Source organism: Sminthopsis crassicaudata, chromosome 5, assembly GCF_048593235.1.
Source record: "Sminthopsis crassicaudata isolate SCR6 chromosome 5, ASM4859323v1, whole genome shotgun sequence".
Taxonomy (NCBI): Eukaryota; Metazoa; Chordata; class Mammalia; order Dasyuromorphia; family Dasyuridae; genus Sminthopsis; species Sminthopsis crassicaudata.
Genome location: NC_133621.1, coordinates 127,813,217 through 127,833,206, shown reverse-complemented (window position 1 = coordinate 127,833,206; position 19,990 = coordinate 127,813,217). Strand labels below are relative to the sequence as shown.

Below are 19,990 nucleotides of genomic sequence, written 5' to 3'. Positions count from 1 at the left end.
GCCAATTTCCTGGAAAGAGTCAATCCCAGGTCTTCATTTTAACCCAAGCTGACACCAATAAAGCAAAATTTATAAGCTATTTATAAATGTTAAAAAATAAATATTTTTTAAAAAAAGAAACCAGTACAGTTTTCAAAAATCTATAAATAAAAAAATATTCTTTTATATTAAAGTTACTTTCCAACTACAAGCTTAATCTATGAGCTACAATTTTCTCCTATGCAAAATGGTAATGATACTTACACTGATATTTTATAGGGCATTATAAGGATAATATTAGATAATATATGTCAAATGTTTTACTAAGTATAAAGCACTACCTATACATCTATACATCCTCCAAGACAATTCCTATTATTTCAGTTTTTAGATTTGAGAAATTATCATATTGATACTCTAACCACTCTTAACCTAATATGATATTTCTCAATAAGGCTGGCCTCATGCAAGGGTAGGGTAAATCATAAGTCCTCCTGAATGGGACCCCTCCTCCACAAATGGGGAAATGGTGCTAAGAATCAATCATAATTTTTAGTCATTTTTATAAACATTAACTTAACTGTTGGTAATGTAAATGTACGATGACTAATAAAATGCTATGCTATTGGAAGAAATCAACTAACACACATATTGATATTACTGAAATAAGTGAGAAGACAAAATGAAGTTTCTAGTTAAACTGAAGGATGACTTAGAAGGATGAACCATAGTTGGTTTTACTATGTATCCAAAGGTAACAAGAACCATAGTTTCTCATGTTATTTGGCCAATTCCTATCACAATGCTTATTATAAGGATCTTCAAAAAGTTCACCATCATTATAATTGTAGCCTTTGGGCCAATATCTGTTGAAAAGAATTAAGTAGAGAAAATCTATTAAAAACAGAGTTTCTTAAGTCAAAACTAATTTTGATCCTTAGTAACTTTGAAACAAAGATGAGAATAGGAGGAGATTCCAGGAAGTATGCTAGAAAACATAGTTCATGTTTGAGAAATGAAGGAGACAAAAGTTTTCAAGATTCTAAGAAATCTATGTTTGTCTCTCTGTATGTCTCTCCTGACTATTTTCTGCCTGAAAAAGTTAGAAGTTTAAAAAACCAACCAACCAAACAAACAAAAATCCATTATTAAATGATAAGGAAAGACTGGCTATGGTTTTGGGAATGACATTAGCAGTCTGAGTGTAATATAAATATTGAGTAGGTTTTTTTTTAAATGATAAAAATACGCATCAAGTCATAAGTGACAAAACATGAGAAGACATTTTTATATATTACTTCAATCTAACCCATTAAAAATCAGATGGTGATTTGATAGCAAAAGATAAGATATGCAAAATGATAAAACTATGAAAATTTTATGGGAAATGGTAATAAGGTCAAGTGATAAAAAAAAAAAGGCCAACTCAACGAGAAGGTCAAAAAAGCCAAGAAGTGACTTTAGCCAGATTGTACTGAAGTTCCTGATAAAACTGAGAGACAAAGAGGGTGACATGGTTTAGAAGATAAATTCATTTGTAAAACACTGAGAAGGACACATACAAATGTGAAAAGAAGGAACAAAATTATATAAAGCTACATAAACAATTGAGATTTCTGGAGAGACAAGATATCAGGGCTATGATAATGGAGTTGGAAATCAGGAATATCTATATTCAAATCCTATTTGAGATATTTCACAGTTCCTAAGCAAGTCGATAAACTTTTCTTTGGCTTTACTCATTTGTAAAATGAGAGAATTATTTTCAAAAGTCAAGTCAAGACAACTTTAACACTTTAGTTTTCAATAAGATAATGTAGATACAACATTAAAGATGAATCAGGAAGAGAAGTTGAATCAGATCAAGTATGAAGAAATCTTTACTCATGGAAATATAATTAAGAAAGCACTGAAGGGTTATTTGATATATATAAGATTTTTCAGTAAAGAGATAACAAAAGATAGAACAAAATTAGAGACAATATTGTTGCACTCAAAAAAGTTCACTGCAAGGACAATGAGTACAAGTGATCCATCTACATACTTTTTAGACTTTACAAAATCTTTTTAAGAATGAAATACACACATCACTGTATTCTTAATGTAATCAAAGTTTTTTTCCATTTTGCCTTTTATAATGTTCTTCAGTTTTTCTTTGATTATAAATTCCTCCCTTTTCCAAAGATCTGACAGATCTTATTATTTATGAAATCATCCTTTATGCCCAAACCATGTACCCAATTTGACGTTATTTTGGTATGGGATGTGAGATTTAGGTCTATGCTGAGTTTCTGATATTATTTTCCAGTTTTCCCAGAAATTTTTATCAAATACTGAGTTCTTATTCCAGAAGTTGGAGTTTGGGAGTTTATAAAAAACTAGATTACTAATCTAATCTATTCCATTTATCACCACTTTGTTTCTTAGCCAGTACCAAATAGACTGTTGCCTTGTAATACAGTTTTAGGTTTGGTACTGTTAAGCTACCATCTTTCGTATTTTTTTTTTCTTTAATTCCCTTGATATTCTTGACCATTTGTTCTTCCAGATGAATTGTGTTATTTTTCCTAGTTCTAAAAAAATAATTTTTTGGCAGTTTGATTTGTATGGCACTGAAATAGTAGATTCAATTTAGGCCGAATTGTCATTATTATTATATTAGATTGGCCTACCCACCAGCAATTGCTATTTTACCAATTATTTAGATATGATTTTGTTTGAAAAGTGTTTTGTAATTATATTCATAAAGTTTCTGGGTTTGTCTAAGCAAGTAGACACCCCAAAATCTTATTTTATTTATAGTTATTTTAAATGGAATTGCTCTATCCACTGGGCTTTGTCAGCAATATGTAGAAAGGCTGATGATTTGTGTGGGCTTATTTTATATCCTGCAACTTTGCTAAAGCTGTTAAGTGTTTCCAGTAGGTTTTTGGATGAGTTTCTAGGAATCTCTAAATATAACAACATATCATCTACAAAAAGTAATAGTTTTATTTCCTCACTGCCTATTCTAATTCCTTTAATTTCTTTTTATTTTCTTATTGCTAAAGTCAACATTTATGGTACAATATTGAATAATAGTGCTGATAATGGGCATCCTTGTTTCACCCTAGATCTTAATGGGAATGCATCCAGCTTCTCTCAAATACAAATAATGCTTGTTGTTGGTTTTAAATAGACACTGCTTATTATTTTAAGGAAAGCCCTCTTTATCCCTATGTTCTAAAGTGTTTTTAATAGAAAGTGATGCTATATTTTGTCAAAGGCTTGTTCTGCACCTATTGAGATTATCATATGATTTATGTTGGTTTTGTTATTGATGTGGTCAGTTATGGAAAGTTTTTTCATATTGAACCAGCCCTGCATTCCTGGTATAAATCCCACTTGGTCAAAGTATATTATCTTACTGGTAACTTCTTATAATCTCCTTGGTAATATTTTATCTACAATTTTTGTATCAATATTCATTAGGGAGATTGGTCTGTAATTTTCTCTCTCTGTTCTGGCTCTTCTTGGTTTAGGTTTCAGTATCATATTTGTTTCATAAAAGGAATTTGGCAGGATTCCTTCTTTACCTATTTTTCCAGATAGTTTATGCAGTATTGAAATTAATTGTTCTTTATGTATATACTGCAGCCTCTTTTGAGAAGATGGGGAGGAAAAGCATAAGAAATGATAAAATAAAAAGTACAACAAAGAAATGGACAGTTTATGAATGCCTTGTATTGTTAAATATGCTTTCTTGAAATGGAAATTTATTGTTCAATATTCTGAATCCTTCCCAATGTTCTACTGAGAACTTGACAATTTGTGTGTGTATTTTTCTATTTTTAAAAAATTTTGTATTTAAATTTTAAATAAACACATAAAAAAGAAATGAAAATTATTTTTAAGATGATAAATCACTGAATTCACTGTAAAAGAAAAAATAATAAATTTGGTTTTCCCAAATCATTTCTTCTTTACCCTTTATTTGACTGTGTAAATCAGTGGTCCTCAAACTTTTAAAACAGGGGGCCAGTTCACTGTCCCTCAGACTGTTGGAGAGCCAGACTATAGTTAAAAACAAAAACTCATACTCTGTCTCCGCCCCTCCGCCCATTTGCCATAAACCAGTAGGCTGCATAAATGTCCTTAGTGGGCCGCATCTGGCCCGCGGGCCATAGTTTGAGAACCCCTAGTGTAAATTACATAACTTTTCCCATAAGCTTTGTACCATTGGAATGAAGTATTATTACCAAAAAATGCATTAATATGGAGGATACTTTCAAAAAATCAGTTATTAGACCATAGTGGTCCGACTCACAAATGGAGAGACAATAAAGAACACTGAGCAAAATTGACTACACACCTTTTCACTAATGTGGTTACAGAGAAGAGTAAGGAGAAACAGATTGCTGATCAAGGAACTGAGTAAGTTAAGAACACACATATACATCTTACACAAAGAGGGTCAGTGAAAAGAGGGAAAAGTAGTGAAAGTGAGATTTATTCTCAAAGAATAAATATAATGTCTATGTCTATACAGGTAAAATGAAGTGATCAACTAAGAAACGATAAGGAGACTTTAATGTGAATATTTTCTTTAAAATTGCAAAACACTATTTTTAAAATGAATATTTTAATTAAATGCTTCAGAGGAAAGATTTATTAACTAAAATTCATATTATATCAATATCATGCTTACAAGATGCTTTTATCTTGACTGATTAATTTATCAATTGACTAATGTATTAATACATTTTTGAGGGCACTTAGCAGTGTCTTTAGCAGCTGTCTTTATCAGCTGCTAAACTTAATGTTGACTACATTACATTTATTGTGTAAGGGCTGGAAAGTCCTTAGTGGGAGAAAAATGCTATACACCTACAGTGCCTCTTAAGACTATATATCTAGTTTAAGAAAACCTTCATACAAATATGAACTAAGAAACAATTTAACATATAGCTATCTACATTACATGAGATTGCTTTGCAAAAGATTTCTTTAGGATACTCTAAAAAACGGGTGTGTTTATATGTGTGGGGTTTTTTGTATTTATATACACATTTGTTTAAAGAAATTCTGAAAAAGAAACAAAAGTATCAGATTTTAAAAAAAAGTTAAGATGCTATTGAAGGAATATAGCTTCTAGGAGAGACAGCACTAGGGAGGTTCCCCTGACTTTGGGGGGGGGCTTCTATTCTAACAATCTATAAGTGATTCTAAAGTCTTCTGGCTTTAGAATCTATGATCCCGAGGTCCCCTCTCCCCCAACCTTGAAATGTTACTGTTCTGGCAGTCTGTCAATGATTGTAAAGTCCTCTGGCCTAGGAATATAATAGTATTTCTTCCCTTAGATTTTAGGGAAGATAAAGTGATCCTGTGGCCCTCTTACCTTAGAATACTATTGTTCTAACAATCTGTCTGTCAATGATTTCAAGTCTTCTGGCCCTAGAATAGTCCTATAAACATTACTGACTCTCTGTTAGTCAGTGATAACTATATTCTTGAGACCACTCCTCAGTTCTATCTTTGGACCATAAAATTAGCATATCAATGACATGAAGAACTGGATAAAGGTGTTCCCTTTTTCCAGATTTTTTGTAAAATTCTTTTGGAATTTAGCCCACTTCAATTGGTGTTACAATCACAATAAATTTTGCCCCTTGACTTGTATATGGGTCCAGCCTACAAATTCTTTTGAGACACCTCGTGACATTGGGATCCCCAGCCTTTTGGGATCCCTTCCCAACCTCAACACTATTACCATGGGAAAATAAATCAATGAAGATAAGTCTCTCTTTAAATATTGGTTGGTGTCAAATAATATACAATTTAAAGAATTCTTACATGAATTTCACTTCAAAGTTACAAAACTTGTGTAAAACTAGGTATGACTATATTTAAGAAGTTAATAGATTGGAATATGTGATAGTTGTGGATCTAAAAAAGATTTTAAAATTGATTATCCAGTATTTTAAATTATCATTAGTTAAAAGAACCACCTTTAATCACAAAAATCAATATGATACATTCAAAAATACATAAATAGGAAATTTTACCACAATGAATATTTTAGATTATATCTTTAACATAAAGGAAGTAAAAATAAAATTTCTAAATGACCAACCTTTGCCAAGTAGGCCTCCATGCTGTTTGTTGAAGACACTGTGTTTCCAGTAGAATATAATAAATTTCCTCTTGGAATGAGACGCCTATTGAGGACCATAGTAGTATGAAGATCCCCAACATGAGGGGGCTCCAGAACTGGGCTTGTAAAACTGTTGATTAAAATTCTACTCTTTTGTTTTTCATTTAGTAGTCTGGAACTCAACTCAGCTAGCCTCTCATTAGTTCTGTGAACAATTCAAAGCACATAAATGGTATTTTTTGTTAATGCTATCATAATGCTTTCCCCTATAGTTTCTTCACTCTAAAAAACAATTAAAGTATGTAAGTTATTTAAGTTTTTTACGTAATTCAGTTACTTCCATTAAGATCCTTTCCTAACAAATGTTAACTGAGAGAAGAAAAAGATTTTCAGAGTGTCCTGGGAAAATTCAAAACAAAACAAACCACAAAAGATACTTGCAAATCTGGGATTCCTTATTAATCTGATTTTTAAGGAAGCCATTAAAAGCACTTGTATTCTATAAATTCATATGAAAATTACTAGAATTATTTTAAGGGTCTCAGGTAGTAGCCAAATGACTCAGGGTTGCAGTCTCGAAGGAGAAAAAGAGGTGACTCAGTTGAGGCTAAAAAAAAAAAAACATTGTCCTGAAGATCTCAAATAATTAGACAGCCCATAAAACCTTCCCAGCATAGTCACCAAGACATATAGCAAGGAATATTGACAAATCCCTTTTTCTTTAACAGATGGTATCTTTTGGCTATCCAACACTTTAATCTAAAGCCTTATGTAATATATGTATAATATCTTTCTTTTCCCTTCCATTCATTTCCTCAAAAAGCTTTCACCTGCACAAAGGTTATAATGTGTCACATATTACTATGATTCTGTAATACATTTCCCAATATACTTTAAACCTTTTAATATTGTAATTCAGTGAAATAATAAAAATGTTATTCTAATTTTCAAGTTATCTAACTTCATTAAAGAAGGATTAATTTGTAGCAAATAATGAAAAGAGATATAGCATATAAAAAAGGCACACTTAAAAATAAATAAATTTCATAGGATGATAGATTAAAGACAGAGAGGGATCTTAGAAGCTACCTAATGAAACGTCCTGCTTTTAAAGATAAAGAAACTGAGGCCCCAGGAGTGGAGTTGTTCAAGATAATACAGAAGTAGTCAGGTCCTTTGACTCTATAGCCATTGTATCATCTTTTTAATGCATTCCTTGGTATATATTTAACATTTAAAAATATTTGGCTTGTTAAAATTTACAAAAGAATATTCTCTCATTTCTCAAAATCATAAATATGTCCATTAAGTATTAGTTATATTCAAAATGGAAAACTTTAAAAGTAATCTGGTAAAATTAAGTACTTTTCCCCCAGTGTCTATATTCAGATTTACCTGTCTAATTTGTTTGACAGTGATTCTCTGATTTTTAATTCTTCAGAATAAAGCTGTCTGTATATCTCTAGTTCTGCTTTAGTAGAGTCTTGATGTGAGTTTTTCATTTTGGAGAGTTCAGATTCTAGATCTCGAATTCGATTCTCCATTTGGTTTCTTATTGAAGCATTGTTATTTTCTCTTGATTGTTCTAAGTAATCTTGAGTTGCTGCTTGTGTCTAAAGCAAATGGAAAACAAAGAAAAAAAGTTAACAAAAAATGCCTGACTCTATTCTTAAAATTATAAGAAGTTCATTGCCACATTCTGTTTCAATTTCAATTTCTATTTCAGTTAGTGATTCAGAGAACAATTCTGAATTCTTAAAAATAGATCTAACTTTGAAAGAACTTAACATCAAGGTCAGCTGAGTTAAATTTGAAGTTAAGAAAAACCCAAACTATTTCTATTGGATATTAGTTCACAAATTCTAATCCTTGTGCTAATATGTTAAATTATAAAAAAACCCAATATGTATGATTTTAAACTCTAGAATTTTTCAGAATATTTTGTTACAACTAAAATATCTATTGGGAAGAAAAATGTCACCCTTCAATTTTTAAAATTATGCCAACTATTTTTAAAAGTGGATAGCAAGGGGAGGATTCTGGGAAGATGGCAAAGTAGGTTGGTAAATTTCAAACTCTCCCAATTTCCCCCACAGATAGAACAAATTTATATATAAGGGCAAACATAGATTGGTGAAAAACCAAGAAGACTTGGGGTAGAACAAGGATCCTCCAGATACAACCAGAGAAGATCTGAAGATCCAGGCCTGGGATTAATCAATGAAGTGCCTCTGGGTTAGTTCCACAGAAACACAGAGTGGGGAACCCTGAGGTTAGCTGGATGTGGCCAGAGCTTCAGCAGGAACCACAGAGAATTTCACATTCTGGACTATATGGAATCAGGGTCTGAGTCTGAGAAGACAGAGGATGATTAGGAATGCCAGGCCTAGCTGTACTGTAGACATTCAGCCCTAGGTGAGAAGGAACTAGCACCTGCTAAGTGCAGAAGTAGGACGGGCAGGGACACTGATGATTGCAGGTATTTGCTGGAGAGTGGAGCTCTTGGTTTGGGGATCTAAGGTGAAGCTTGAGGCAACCATTTCCCACCCCCCCACACTCCAGGATTAGAGGTATTTACACTAATACTCTTGTGTTTGTTTTTTTGTTTGTTTGTTTGTTTGTTTTTTAATAAAACCGGCAAAGAAGAAAGACCAACTATAAAAACCTAGTATGGGAACAGGGAAGACTATGGTTCTTTAGAAGAGATCCCTGAAATTTAAAAAAAAAAAAAAAAAAGCTTCTACCCTAAAGAGTAATGTGATATGGCTCTCTGCCTAAAGAGAATTTATGGAAGAATTCCAAAAAGAATTTAGAAATCAAATGAAAGGTCTTGAGGAAAAACTAAAAACTAACTAACTAAATAAATAAACAAAAACCATACAAGGAACATGATGACTATGAAAAAAATTATTAGCCAACTAGAAAAGGAGATGAGTCTCAAAGATGAAAACAATTCTTTGAAAATTAGAATTGGGCAAGGGGAAGCCAATGAAGCTATGAGATCCCCAAAATAACAAACATATTATAAAGAATAAAATAGAACAGAATGTGAAACAAAATAAAAATGACAGATATGGAAACAGATTAAAAGGAGAAAATATAAGAATAACTGGACTGCCTGAAAATTGTGATCTTGACACAATAATGCACGAAATAATCCAAAAATAATGTTCTAAAATGATAGAACAGGAGGGAAAAGTAGAAACAGAAAAAAATCTACCAATCCCCACCTCAATGTGAAAAATACATAGGAACATTATTGCCAAGTTTTCAAAACCCCAGATCAAAGAGAAAATTTCGCAAGACAAGGAAAAACAAAACAAAACAAAACAATTCAAATATGTTGGAATTACAATTTGAACTGTACAGGACTTAACAGCAGCCACGACAAAAGATCCTAGAATCATATCTATCAACAACCAAAAGAATGAGGCCTGTGGCCAAAAAAAATCATATCCAGCAAAATTATCTACTGAAAGAGGAAAAAAAAATGGACATTCAATGAACTTGCAGGGCTTTCTATCAACCAAATCCAAATTTAAAAGAAAATTTAACATATAAGAGCCAATAGGAAAGATCAGCTTCAAAGAACTCAACATGGATAAATTGTTTATGGGTTTTTTTAACATAGGAAATGTATAACATATGTTTAAGATTGGAACTATAGGACAATTCAAAAGAAAAACTGGGGTATAGTTAAGGTGAAAATAGCAATTAGGTTATACGGACGAGGTGCAGAGGAAGAATAGATACAGAGGTATTAGAGGGAGAAGAACTCCTACTTCTGAAAACCTACTTACATCAGCAATAGGTTAAATAAGTAACAATTTATGAAGGGTATAGTATCCTCCACAATCTATAAAGAAATAAGGGGGGATATATGAGTGAACAGGAAAGCAAAGGGTGAAGGAAGAAGACAAAGGAGGGATCCATAGGTGGGGGGGGGGAGATTGAGTAAGAGTAAGGTAAGTTAGGAGTAGAATTAAAGAAGAGGGTCAGCAGGGATAAGAAAATATGTGTATGCATGTGTGGGGTATGTGTGTGTATGTATGTGTATAAATTTATCTACATATGTACATAGAAATATATCATTACTTAACTACAATCTGCTTGGGAGTGGTGGAGGATTAAAAAGAGGAAAAAAGAATAAAAAAGGTGCATAAAATAGAATAAAAAAAGCAATTTATGAGGAACTAAAGAAAAGATGGACATTGTGAATATAATTTCTTCTACTTTTCTTGAACTGGTGTTTGTTGTTATATATTTTGAGTCCTCCCTGACATTCTGCTGGGCATATGACAATGTTCTCTTTTGTTTTGTACTCCTTTTCTGTTTTTCTTTTTTCTTATTCTGTTTCTTTAAATAAAATAAATTTGGAAAATTCTTCACAAAATTAATAAAAAAAACCAAATACTTAATAGTATATATGGTTATGCATATATGGCCATTACTTTTTTTTTTTTTTTTTAATGGTGACACCAATTTTATTGAGACCATAGAAAAGAAGGCAGAAGGAAATTTTTTTTTTTAAAATCCTGGATTTAGAAAAGGGAAAAAATCCTAAATCTTCATTTATATGGAAATATTTAAAAAGTATAGTAGTGATAAAGTAACCTGTAAGAATAGGTTGACTTCTTTTAGTTTTTCTACAATCTCTTGGTTTGCACGTTCTTCAATCTCCCGTTTATATTGTTCTACTTGACTATGTTCTATTTTAGTAATTTCTAAATGATGCTTAAGATCAACTACTTCTTCTTCCAATTCTCGTTTATTCCTTTCCAGTCTGTCACATTTCTTTTGCAAACTTTTCATAAAAAGTAACTCTTCTCGAAGACTTCTATTTATTGATTCCAACTGTATACATTTTGAAGATGTTGCTTCCAATTGTTGTGTAAGGTCTTCATTCTGTTTGGATAAAATATCAATTTAGAAAATTACACAAGTAAAAAAAAAGAATCTTTCAACTTAAATACTAATTTAAGATTATAAGGATTCAATTATTTTTAATTAAATTGTAATGAAATGCATTATTATCCTTATGTTATATATTTCCTAAAACAATTATTTAGGTAAATTTACAAATTCAAAACAAAGTTAAGATTGAAAGGAGAAACCATAAAATTAATTCACTTGTTTTTACAGTCTGTGTAATCTATATTTAGTACTTGATCCCATATTGTCTTATGGATTATCTCTTATTTTTTCAAGTGTTTTTTCTTATCAACTTCTATTATAATGAGCAGATATCAAGAAAATTTGTAGATGGATATGAACAAATCTTTCTTAAGTAATGCTAGGCCTAAAGCATAAATAGATCTTAAAAGGAATTTGGAAAGAAATGAGATTCCTTTTTGTCATTCTAATTGAAAACACTGATTCTATGGTAAAAGACATTAATGAGAAAGCAAATGAATTTATGATAATTTGAATGTCACATGGTGGGATGTATAACACAGAGCCACAAAAACTAATTTCTTTCTCGTCCAAAAAATCTGGCAATAGTACCCAGGGAATATATTCCATTTGCCAAAGATTTTATTGTGTTGTGGCCCTCTTCTTGCTTCCCAAATGCCTCAACAAAATAAATCAACAAGCTTAGCAGGATTTCTACCTCTTTTCCTTTAGTCCCAGGAGTTAGATGACCAACTGAAATAAGTGATAAATAAAAAAGTTTGATACTACTGAGGTCCAAATGTCACAAACTCCTCAAGTGTTAAGAAGTCAATTCTGTGTGATAAATATTGATGAGAACTGCAGGACAACAAAGTAATGATAGTAAAATGTTTCTAAAGAGTCATTTGTCATTATATTAAAAAGTAATACTACTACTAGTTAGCATATATATATATATATATATATATAGAACAAACAGAATTTGCAAATGTAATCTCATTTGAATTCTTATATTTTTCAAAATCTCTTTAGGATTTTCCTATAACTTGTAAAAAATGTCAAGAGTGGGGGAAATGCCTCAATAATATTAAATGCTAGAATCTTAAAACAAAACAGAGTAGCTTTAGATATATTAGTCAATATATTATTCTTTTAGCAGGGGGAAAATCTTTGCTTCCCTAAATTAGAAAAGCACTGTATATAGGGCATAGTGCAATGGAATAGTGTTCCCTCACTTATTGGTACAATGAAAGAAAATCTAAGTTTGAGAGTACTTCCCACTGTTAAACCAGTCCTTAACTTTTAACTCTGTGTTTTATATGTGTATATATATGTATATATATATACACACACATATATATATATACATATATATATGTATATATAATATTAGTAGAGATCATCTTACCAACAAACTGTTGCTTTATTTGTTCTTTTTCATTTAAAAATTTCTTAAAGAGATATTATTTTCATACAGAAGCAGAGTGTTGAGAGGAGCTCTGTGGTTCTAAGGGGCCTGCAAATATTGTTCTTAAAAGGCTTTTGAGAATTTGGTTTCTTAAAAACAGCCTTTTCCCCTTTGGGATCCCTCTATTAGAAAGTTTTTCTTTACATTAAAACTAAATTTGTATCTTTACAATTTCCATTCACAAGCAAAATAATTCTATTTGACATGACTTCTATAATGTGAAGAGAAGAAAAATTCTTAATATACAAATCTATATAGAAAACTACTGAATTCCTGAGAGCAATAAGAACTGTGTGACTAAGCTTTAGGTAAAAGTTTTGCCTTTTGAACATGGAGATTTTTTATCTTCCCATGATGTCTAAGAACCTGCTACATCTATATCCATTTCAAAAAAAAAAAAAAAAAAAAAGATAAGACATTGTGCATTTTTCAATATTAGAATTACCTTATTTTTCAACCTATTAATTTGTCTATCCTCGTCAAAATGTGTTTGCTTCAGTACTTCTTGGGAAATAACCTCTCCTTTTTCATATTCTCTCAATTTCTTTTTTGTTGTTTTCAACAATTTTTTAAATCTGTGAGAATGAACAGAAAAATTAAGCCCAACTCTTTGTTTAAATATTATACATTTTAAAATATTATGTTTGACCCATTGCCTTAAATTATTTTCAATCCCAGAGAATAAAATAAATGAGGTCATTCAACTTAAATCTGACAATATTTTGTTAAATTTCATCTCTTATTTCCAAAGATGTATATTTATTGCCAGATATTTATTAATATCACTTCATTGAAGAATATTCCCCAAATTATTCTGGTCAAAATGTAATAATAATAACACCTTTTATATAGGAGATATCTTCCATTAATATTATAAGAAATTCAAATAAGTAAATTTATTTTAAAAAATTCATGGTGATGATTTGTGCCTTTGTAATTTTAATCTTAGATTTGTATAAATTAGCTCATGAAGTATTTAAATGCTCTAGCCCACAAAATATAAATGATACCATTTTCAGTTATTAGAATACAAAATTGTATTTAAAAGGTTTGTTAAATAGATGAAATATAGGCAGTCTCCAACTTGAAAAGTAACTGCAAATTGGATTGAGTGGAACAGGAAATGAATTTCCCCCCTTAGAACTAGTACTCTAAAAAAGCAGTTCAATATAAGCTCATTAAAACCTATTTAATATAATATAGCTGAATTACACTCTTGGAAAATACATGATGATTTGGAGACTCTCCTCTGCCACTTAAATGGTACCCTGAGAGGTTAGAGGTTAGAGGATCTGATACCTCAACAGTGGTGGCTCTTGCCATATTCAATTCAGGTTCAATCAAAAAGCCTTAAGTGCCTACTCTTAAGGTTGTGATAAAATACCAAATTTAGATAGATTATGGTCTGTTCTCTCTTACAACTATATTACAGGACATACATGTAGATGGTTATGGTAAACAACAAAGGGTAAAAGTATTAGGAAAGTATCACAGAAAGTTGGATGTTTAGTGTGATGGTTATGGTCACATGTTATCAACAACAAAGATCAGAAGAGGCCCATAGGGGAACTGCATTTGAGTGAGGTTGAGTGCAGAAGGCATGAGTGAACATTACAGGCACAGGACAGAGGTGGGAAAAGGCAAATTTTGAAGAAAACACTGAAGTTTAATTTAAACTTATTGTATAAGAAAAAATAATATAATTAAAGTGTGGAAAGGCAAGTTTCTGTCACATAGTAAAGGGCCTTAAATTTGAGATCTAGTAATTTTGTAGGTTTTTGTTCAAAAGTTATGTCCTTAATAGAATCTCGCTGACCCCTTAAAGTAAAAAGATATCTTTTCCTCCTCCAGTCTCTGATAGCATTTTCTTTGGATCATTGCCTAAGCACTTTACTGTATTCTTATTTGCACAACAGTTATTTGTCTCCCTGCATTAACTCTTTTATTACATTGTAATCACTTTTAAACCAGTGACTGTATAATATCCTTCTCTGCAGCTCTGGGGACTAGCACAATATTTTACATGCAATAGATGCTGAATAATGTTTTTTGAATGAATAATTAAGGGAATAATAAAGAAAATTAAATTGGAATAGAAAACATAGACACCTTATAGAAACTATGTGCAGAAATAGTGTACTCTAACAAGAGACTGTCAAATGCTGCAAAATATGATTCTGAAAAACATAGTTTGAGCACAAACAAAATATATAGCTATATAACATTTTACTATAACTTCAAAGATGTAGGTAAAAAGTGTTGATTTTCAGCAATAATTTTATGTATAAAATGAAAATAAAAATTTTAGAATTGATGTATTTTAATTATCCAAGTGTTAATATATAAAAATTTATACTTAGGATTTAATAAGTCCTTGCTTACTTAATGTTGGTTGAAACATTCTGGAAAAAAAGGAGTCTTACCCACTGACGTCTTTCTGTAATTCATCATTTCTCTTCATTTCTTGTTCTAGACGATTTTCCAGGGATTGCTTTAATTCAATTAGTTTCTTTAACTTTTCCCTTTCAGTATCAAGCTTTGATAACATTTTAAAAAAGAAAAATATTACTAGAACTAAACTGACATTTTAAAAAAAGGATACTTTTCATTCATTTCAGATGCTACTATAAATATCAGTTTACATATAGTTTATAAAATCAAAACAAATATGGAGAGATTTGAAAGTGATTGCTCTTACTTAAAATGACATCTTTGCTCTAATTTCATTACAGACTTTTTTTTTTTTTCAAATTTAGGTCAATGAAGGTTTTCATTGGATTTCCATATAAATATTACTTATACTAATAATGTTCATAAATTAAAAAATCATTGAAATACATATAAAAGAATAGAATGTGGGTTAAATTTGTTAACATGCTTTGGAAATGCACTGGCCTTTCCCCTTTGTCTACAGACAATGGAAATGGACCCTCATCCCCATTTCACTTGTCTTGGCACAATTGGGCCTGTACTCTAAGAATTATCACGTTGAAATGGCTTATAAATGTGTTCTTATATTAGGCTGTTCCCCAAATTTCTTTGTATTTGGCTGAGGTGAAACCTGTGTAAATTCATTTTGTTATTATCCTTGAGGTACCTATTGCTCTAGATTATGATACAGCTAACAAACCTGCCTTCTTTACAGCTTCCTTTCAAGGTTTTTAACCTTTCCCTTCTCTAGTGGTCTTCTCCACCTTAAAAAGGAATGCCCTCTCATTTGGGAAATAGACTCTGAACCTAACCTTCAATTTAGAATCTGCAACTCTAGGAGTTTTAGGGAATGGAGTACGATATCAGGAGGTTACAAGGCTTGCCCAGCATCACAAAACCTTTCATGTCAAAAGTAAGATTTGAACACATGTTCTCCTGACTCTGAAGCTGACTCTCAAACATAGAACATTTGTTTATTTCCTTGAAATCTGGATTAACTCCCTACTAGTATACTGAAACAGCATTCTCACTAGGCAGAAGTTCTATCCATATTCAATTTCTTTTAGTTCTTCATTTTGCTGCCATACAGGATCCTGTTTCTCTTATCTGATTTGTCATTTATCATCCCCCTAAATTTTTTCTTCACAATGTTTTTGTTTCCTCTTATATCTCATGTGTATCACCTTAGTCCAAACTCATAATCTCAAGAAGAGGATCATAAACTGTGAGGTGAACACCTTAGTCCAAATTTCTCATTTTACAAATTAGGAAACTGGCACAGTGATATTAAGTAACTTGCCAATGATTGAATAAAAACAAAAATCTCCTAAAGGGTCTTTCTGTTTTTAATTTTACTCCTACATTAATCCTTACTACAAGATGCTAAGTTAATTTTTATAAAACACTGTTTAGATCATATTACTCCCTACTCAAGAACCTACAATGAGATTATTATGATCTACAGATTGATTCTTAATTTATCTTATCTACCTTTCCTTCTCTAAAATCTTATCTCAACCTACTTTTTCTAACTTTTACTTCTAATTTCTTTACTTCTGTGCTTTTTTTTGCTCATGTAATTTTCCTAGACTGTACTGTTCTTGTTCTCCTGTCCTCTCATTACTGATACCTTCCCAAATCTCAAAGGCAACTCGAAGTTCTATCTTTTTGATACAGCTTGTCTTGTTACCTTGCAACAATGAGCTCTTCCTTCACTACATTCTCTGCTATTTTTGTCTGTAGCATACATTAAGTATGCCATTCCAGTTAGTTTCTAATTTGTATACAACCACCCACTTTAGTTCTTTATTTTTTCAGCATCTATGCTGATATATTGCATAGAGATATAGCAAGCACACATTAAATACTTTTTTAATGCTACATTTGGAAAAGCTGACTTGATATGAGAATAATAAGCAACTGGAAAACACTCATTTAGAACTGTAGACTTTTAGAAGAAAAAGGACCCTAGTGATTAGTTACTACACCATTTTAGAATGAGAAAACTGAGGTCTAAAGACAGAAAACCATTTGTCAAGTTATACAGACAGCAAGGGGCTGGGACAGGACTCAATCTTTAATGTGTGACTATTCCTCTAATATTGAGTAATAGTATTATAGGATTAGGATTAAGTTTTAGGCTTTTTAAAGGTTGTTTCTTCCTTGTTTTAGGAGTTCATTATAGGAAAAATCTCTAAATAGAATTTGTTTCATGAATATGGAAAGTGAACTCCATTTCACGCCTGGTAATCATTAGCCAATGATTCCACTTTCTAGGATTCCTAGGAAGGCTTAAACAGAAAAGACAGGAGAAGAGAAACAAATGCCAAAAAGCAAAATCTGTCTCCTTCAAATTAATGCTACACATTAGGCCCATCTGGGCATGTTGCTACTGAGATTTGCCCAAAATTGAATACCTAGTATGTTTTAATTTGATTCATTGTTCTAATTAGTTCAAACAAACCCTCAAGTAAAAAAAAAAATCTTATTTATTAATAATTTAGACAATTTAGTAAGAAATACAATTATGACAACTAATCTGACATCAAAAATTCATCAAAAAGCTTTTGATCAAGAAGACTAAATCATAATCATGATCAACACTGAATTACTTTTTAATTCTTTGCAAAACATGAACACTTGCCTGAAACTCATTATAACTTTTTAATCTGATACAACGCCAATAAATTTTTAATTTTATATGGAAAAAGTTCATCCCTCCCACAAAGTAATGATTAACACCAACAGTGTCTTGAATCAATATGAATATAGTTAGATATCAAATGACATAAACTACTGGATATTTTTACAATTAAAAATTCTTACCATTCTATTGCTTAAAAAAAGGAAAGTTTTTAAAATGAGAAAAACTAAATCCCAGAGTTGACTTACTGAAGTAGAATCCAAAATATTTTTCTGAATGTTCTCAATTTTGCCCACTTGCTGTTTTACTGTAGCTTCTAACCTGGCATTTTCAATTTCAAGCCTAAAAAAGATAAATATATTTTCAACAATTCAATAAATATCAAATACTTTTTATATTTAATTTAACTAAACAAGTTCCAATTAAAGTTTAGGGGCTTAACTGCAAAGCCTGGAGGACAGATGTAAAGGACAAAAATAAAAATGGCTTCAGTCTTGAGATTTTATCTTACTAGAATGAAAATAACATCTAGAGTCAAATAAATATGTGAAGCATATTTGAAGTAAATATAAAGTAATTTAATAAAGATATTAAAAAAATTAATCCAGAAAAGACTTATGCAAGAGGCAGTGCTTTTTTGGGTTGGGCTTTCGTAAGGGGTTGCATAAAGTGGAGGTAAAGAGGGAGAGAATTTGTGAAAAAGAGTCAGTCTATTCAAAGTCATAGAAGCTGAAGATAGACAGTAGTTGAAATCTGGGATACAAAAATCAAGAAAAGCAGTAAGGAAATTTATGTTACATTTGTATATACCTATTGCTATCTTCATGATATGATACATTTAGATAAATATATTTCTTTTAATAAATTCTCATACATACATGATCAGCATCTAAAATCATAATGTTTTGGAGCTGTGATTTCCTTGGTGTAGAAAGACACTATCTATATATTCAAACCTCCAACTTCAAGTCTTTCAAAGTTGCCTGCTAGCACTGAAAGATTCAGTGACTGGACCAGGGTCACACAGTTAGTCTATGTCAGAAGCAGAATTTTAATCCAGCTCTTCTTGACTCCAAGGTTCTTCTCTCTATTAAGCTTGTCTCATGATTGCTTTTGGAGATTATAAAGCCAATCAATTTTTTTGTTTTAAAGAAAACATATCTTTTTATAATTCTTAAGACACACTTTCTTAAATTATACATATGTAAGACACTAACAATTAAATATGAAAAACATTGTATTATTTTTGAAAAGAAAAAAACACTGATAAAGCATAATTTGCCAGATTTTTTGAGGGGGCATTTTTAGGGGCTGAATGTGTAGCAAGACATGACATTTTTATTGATATAGGGAGGGAACACTTGATGAAGAAATTCCTCCTACCAGTATGTATCTGTGCCAGCTCTGCAATATATACTTTTGGGGAATTGTATGGGGAACAAATTTCCCAGGACACACAGACAGTAATGATGGACATACAACTTGCATGGGAATTTTCATAATTTGTAGGCAGGTTCTCTACATTGGATTACACTGCTTCTCACCTAGTTCTTAAGGGGAAAAATAGATAATGTGGCATAGGTTTATTTTTTAAGGAACAATTTATGCTGCTTGTCCATCAAATTCTGCTGAAGATTTTCATTATAGTCAAAGTGCAGCACTTGAATATACCGAAAACTTGAAAATCAATACTTTTTTGGATGTGTAATCTAATTTACTTCCCTATAGTTCCATGACCCTGCAATTCTCAGGACCCACGTGTCCCTCTTTGTCTATGATTAGGATGGAAATTCTACTTACGGGCACAGACACTTTGCTTTTGGCATTGGTATCTTCAGTGTTTAATACAATTCATTCATTCATCTCTAAATAAGCCATAGTTAAGTAGATGTTCCTTTCTCCCACTGAACATAAAACTTTTAAAGATAATACTACTAAGTTATGTTATATTCTGAATACATTGTAGTAGTTTATCACTTTTATCTGCTCTACGACTTATCATAGTGCTAAATTAAAAAAAACGCTTTAACTCTTACTTTTGTATATGATCTTCCAACTCATTAGTAGATCGTTGCGATTGTATGTGCCGTTCTTGAGATTCTTGCAGCTATAAAAATTGCAAACAAAATGTCTCAGGTTTTGCAGTTTTAAAAATAAAATCAGTCTTATACAGAATTGTGAATTAACAATGTCAGCACATAATTATTAAAATTTACCAAAATTTCTGCTATTACATCAAAGTAGTAGCCAATTATATAGATTTTTATATTCCAAATGACCAATTTCATTTTATAATCACATATGCCATACATTAAGTGAAAAACATATGATTTTAGCACTATAGGAAATTTCATCAGCATAGATCACAGCCATTTACAACTATAAATCCTAGAGAATTGCCTGAGGCAAAGAGCCTTAAGAAACTTTCCTGTAGCTAGAAAAA

The 19,990-nt window shown here is 31.2% G+C and overlaps 1 protein-coding gene and 1 long non-coding RNA gene across 11 annotated transcripts in view; one reads left to right on the top strand and one right to left on the bottom strand.

Annotated features, from left to right (window-relative positions):
* ANKRD26 (ankyrin repeat domain containing 26) overlaps window positions 1-19,990 on the bottom strand; it is an 89,784-nt gene that overhangs the window by 2,087 nt on the left and 67,707 nt on the right. For all 10 annotated transcript variants that reach the window (XM_074268179.1, XM_074268181.1, XM_074268180.1 and 7 more), the window contains 7 exons: window positions 19,584-19,654; window positions 17,796-17,889; window positions 14,897-15,009; window positions 12,919-13,048; window positions 10,727-11,017; window positions 7,508-7,725; window positions 6,092-6,317 (listed from right to left, as the gene is read on the bottom strand). In XM_074268179.1, coding sequence (XP_074124280.1) covers window positions 6,092-6,317; window positions 7,508-7,725; window positions 10,727-11,017; window positions 12,919-13,048; window positions 14,897-15,009; window positions 17,796-17,889; window positions 19,584-19,654 — 1,143 coding nt within the window. The remainder of the gene's footprint in view (window positions 1-6,091; window positions 6,318-7,507; window positions 7,726-10,726; window positions 11,018-12,918; window positions 13,049-14,896; window positions 15,010-17,795; window positions 17,890-19,583; window positions 19,655-19,990) is intronic.
* Window positions 1-19,990, top strand: part of LOC141543251 (uncharacterized) — a 65,000-nt gene that overhangs the window by 8,528 nt on the left and 36,482 nt on the right. The window lies entirely within an intron of this gene.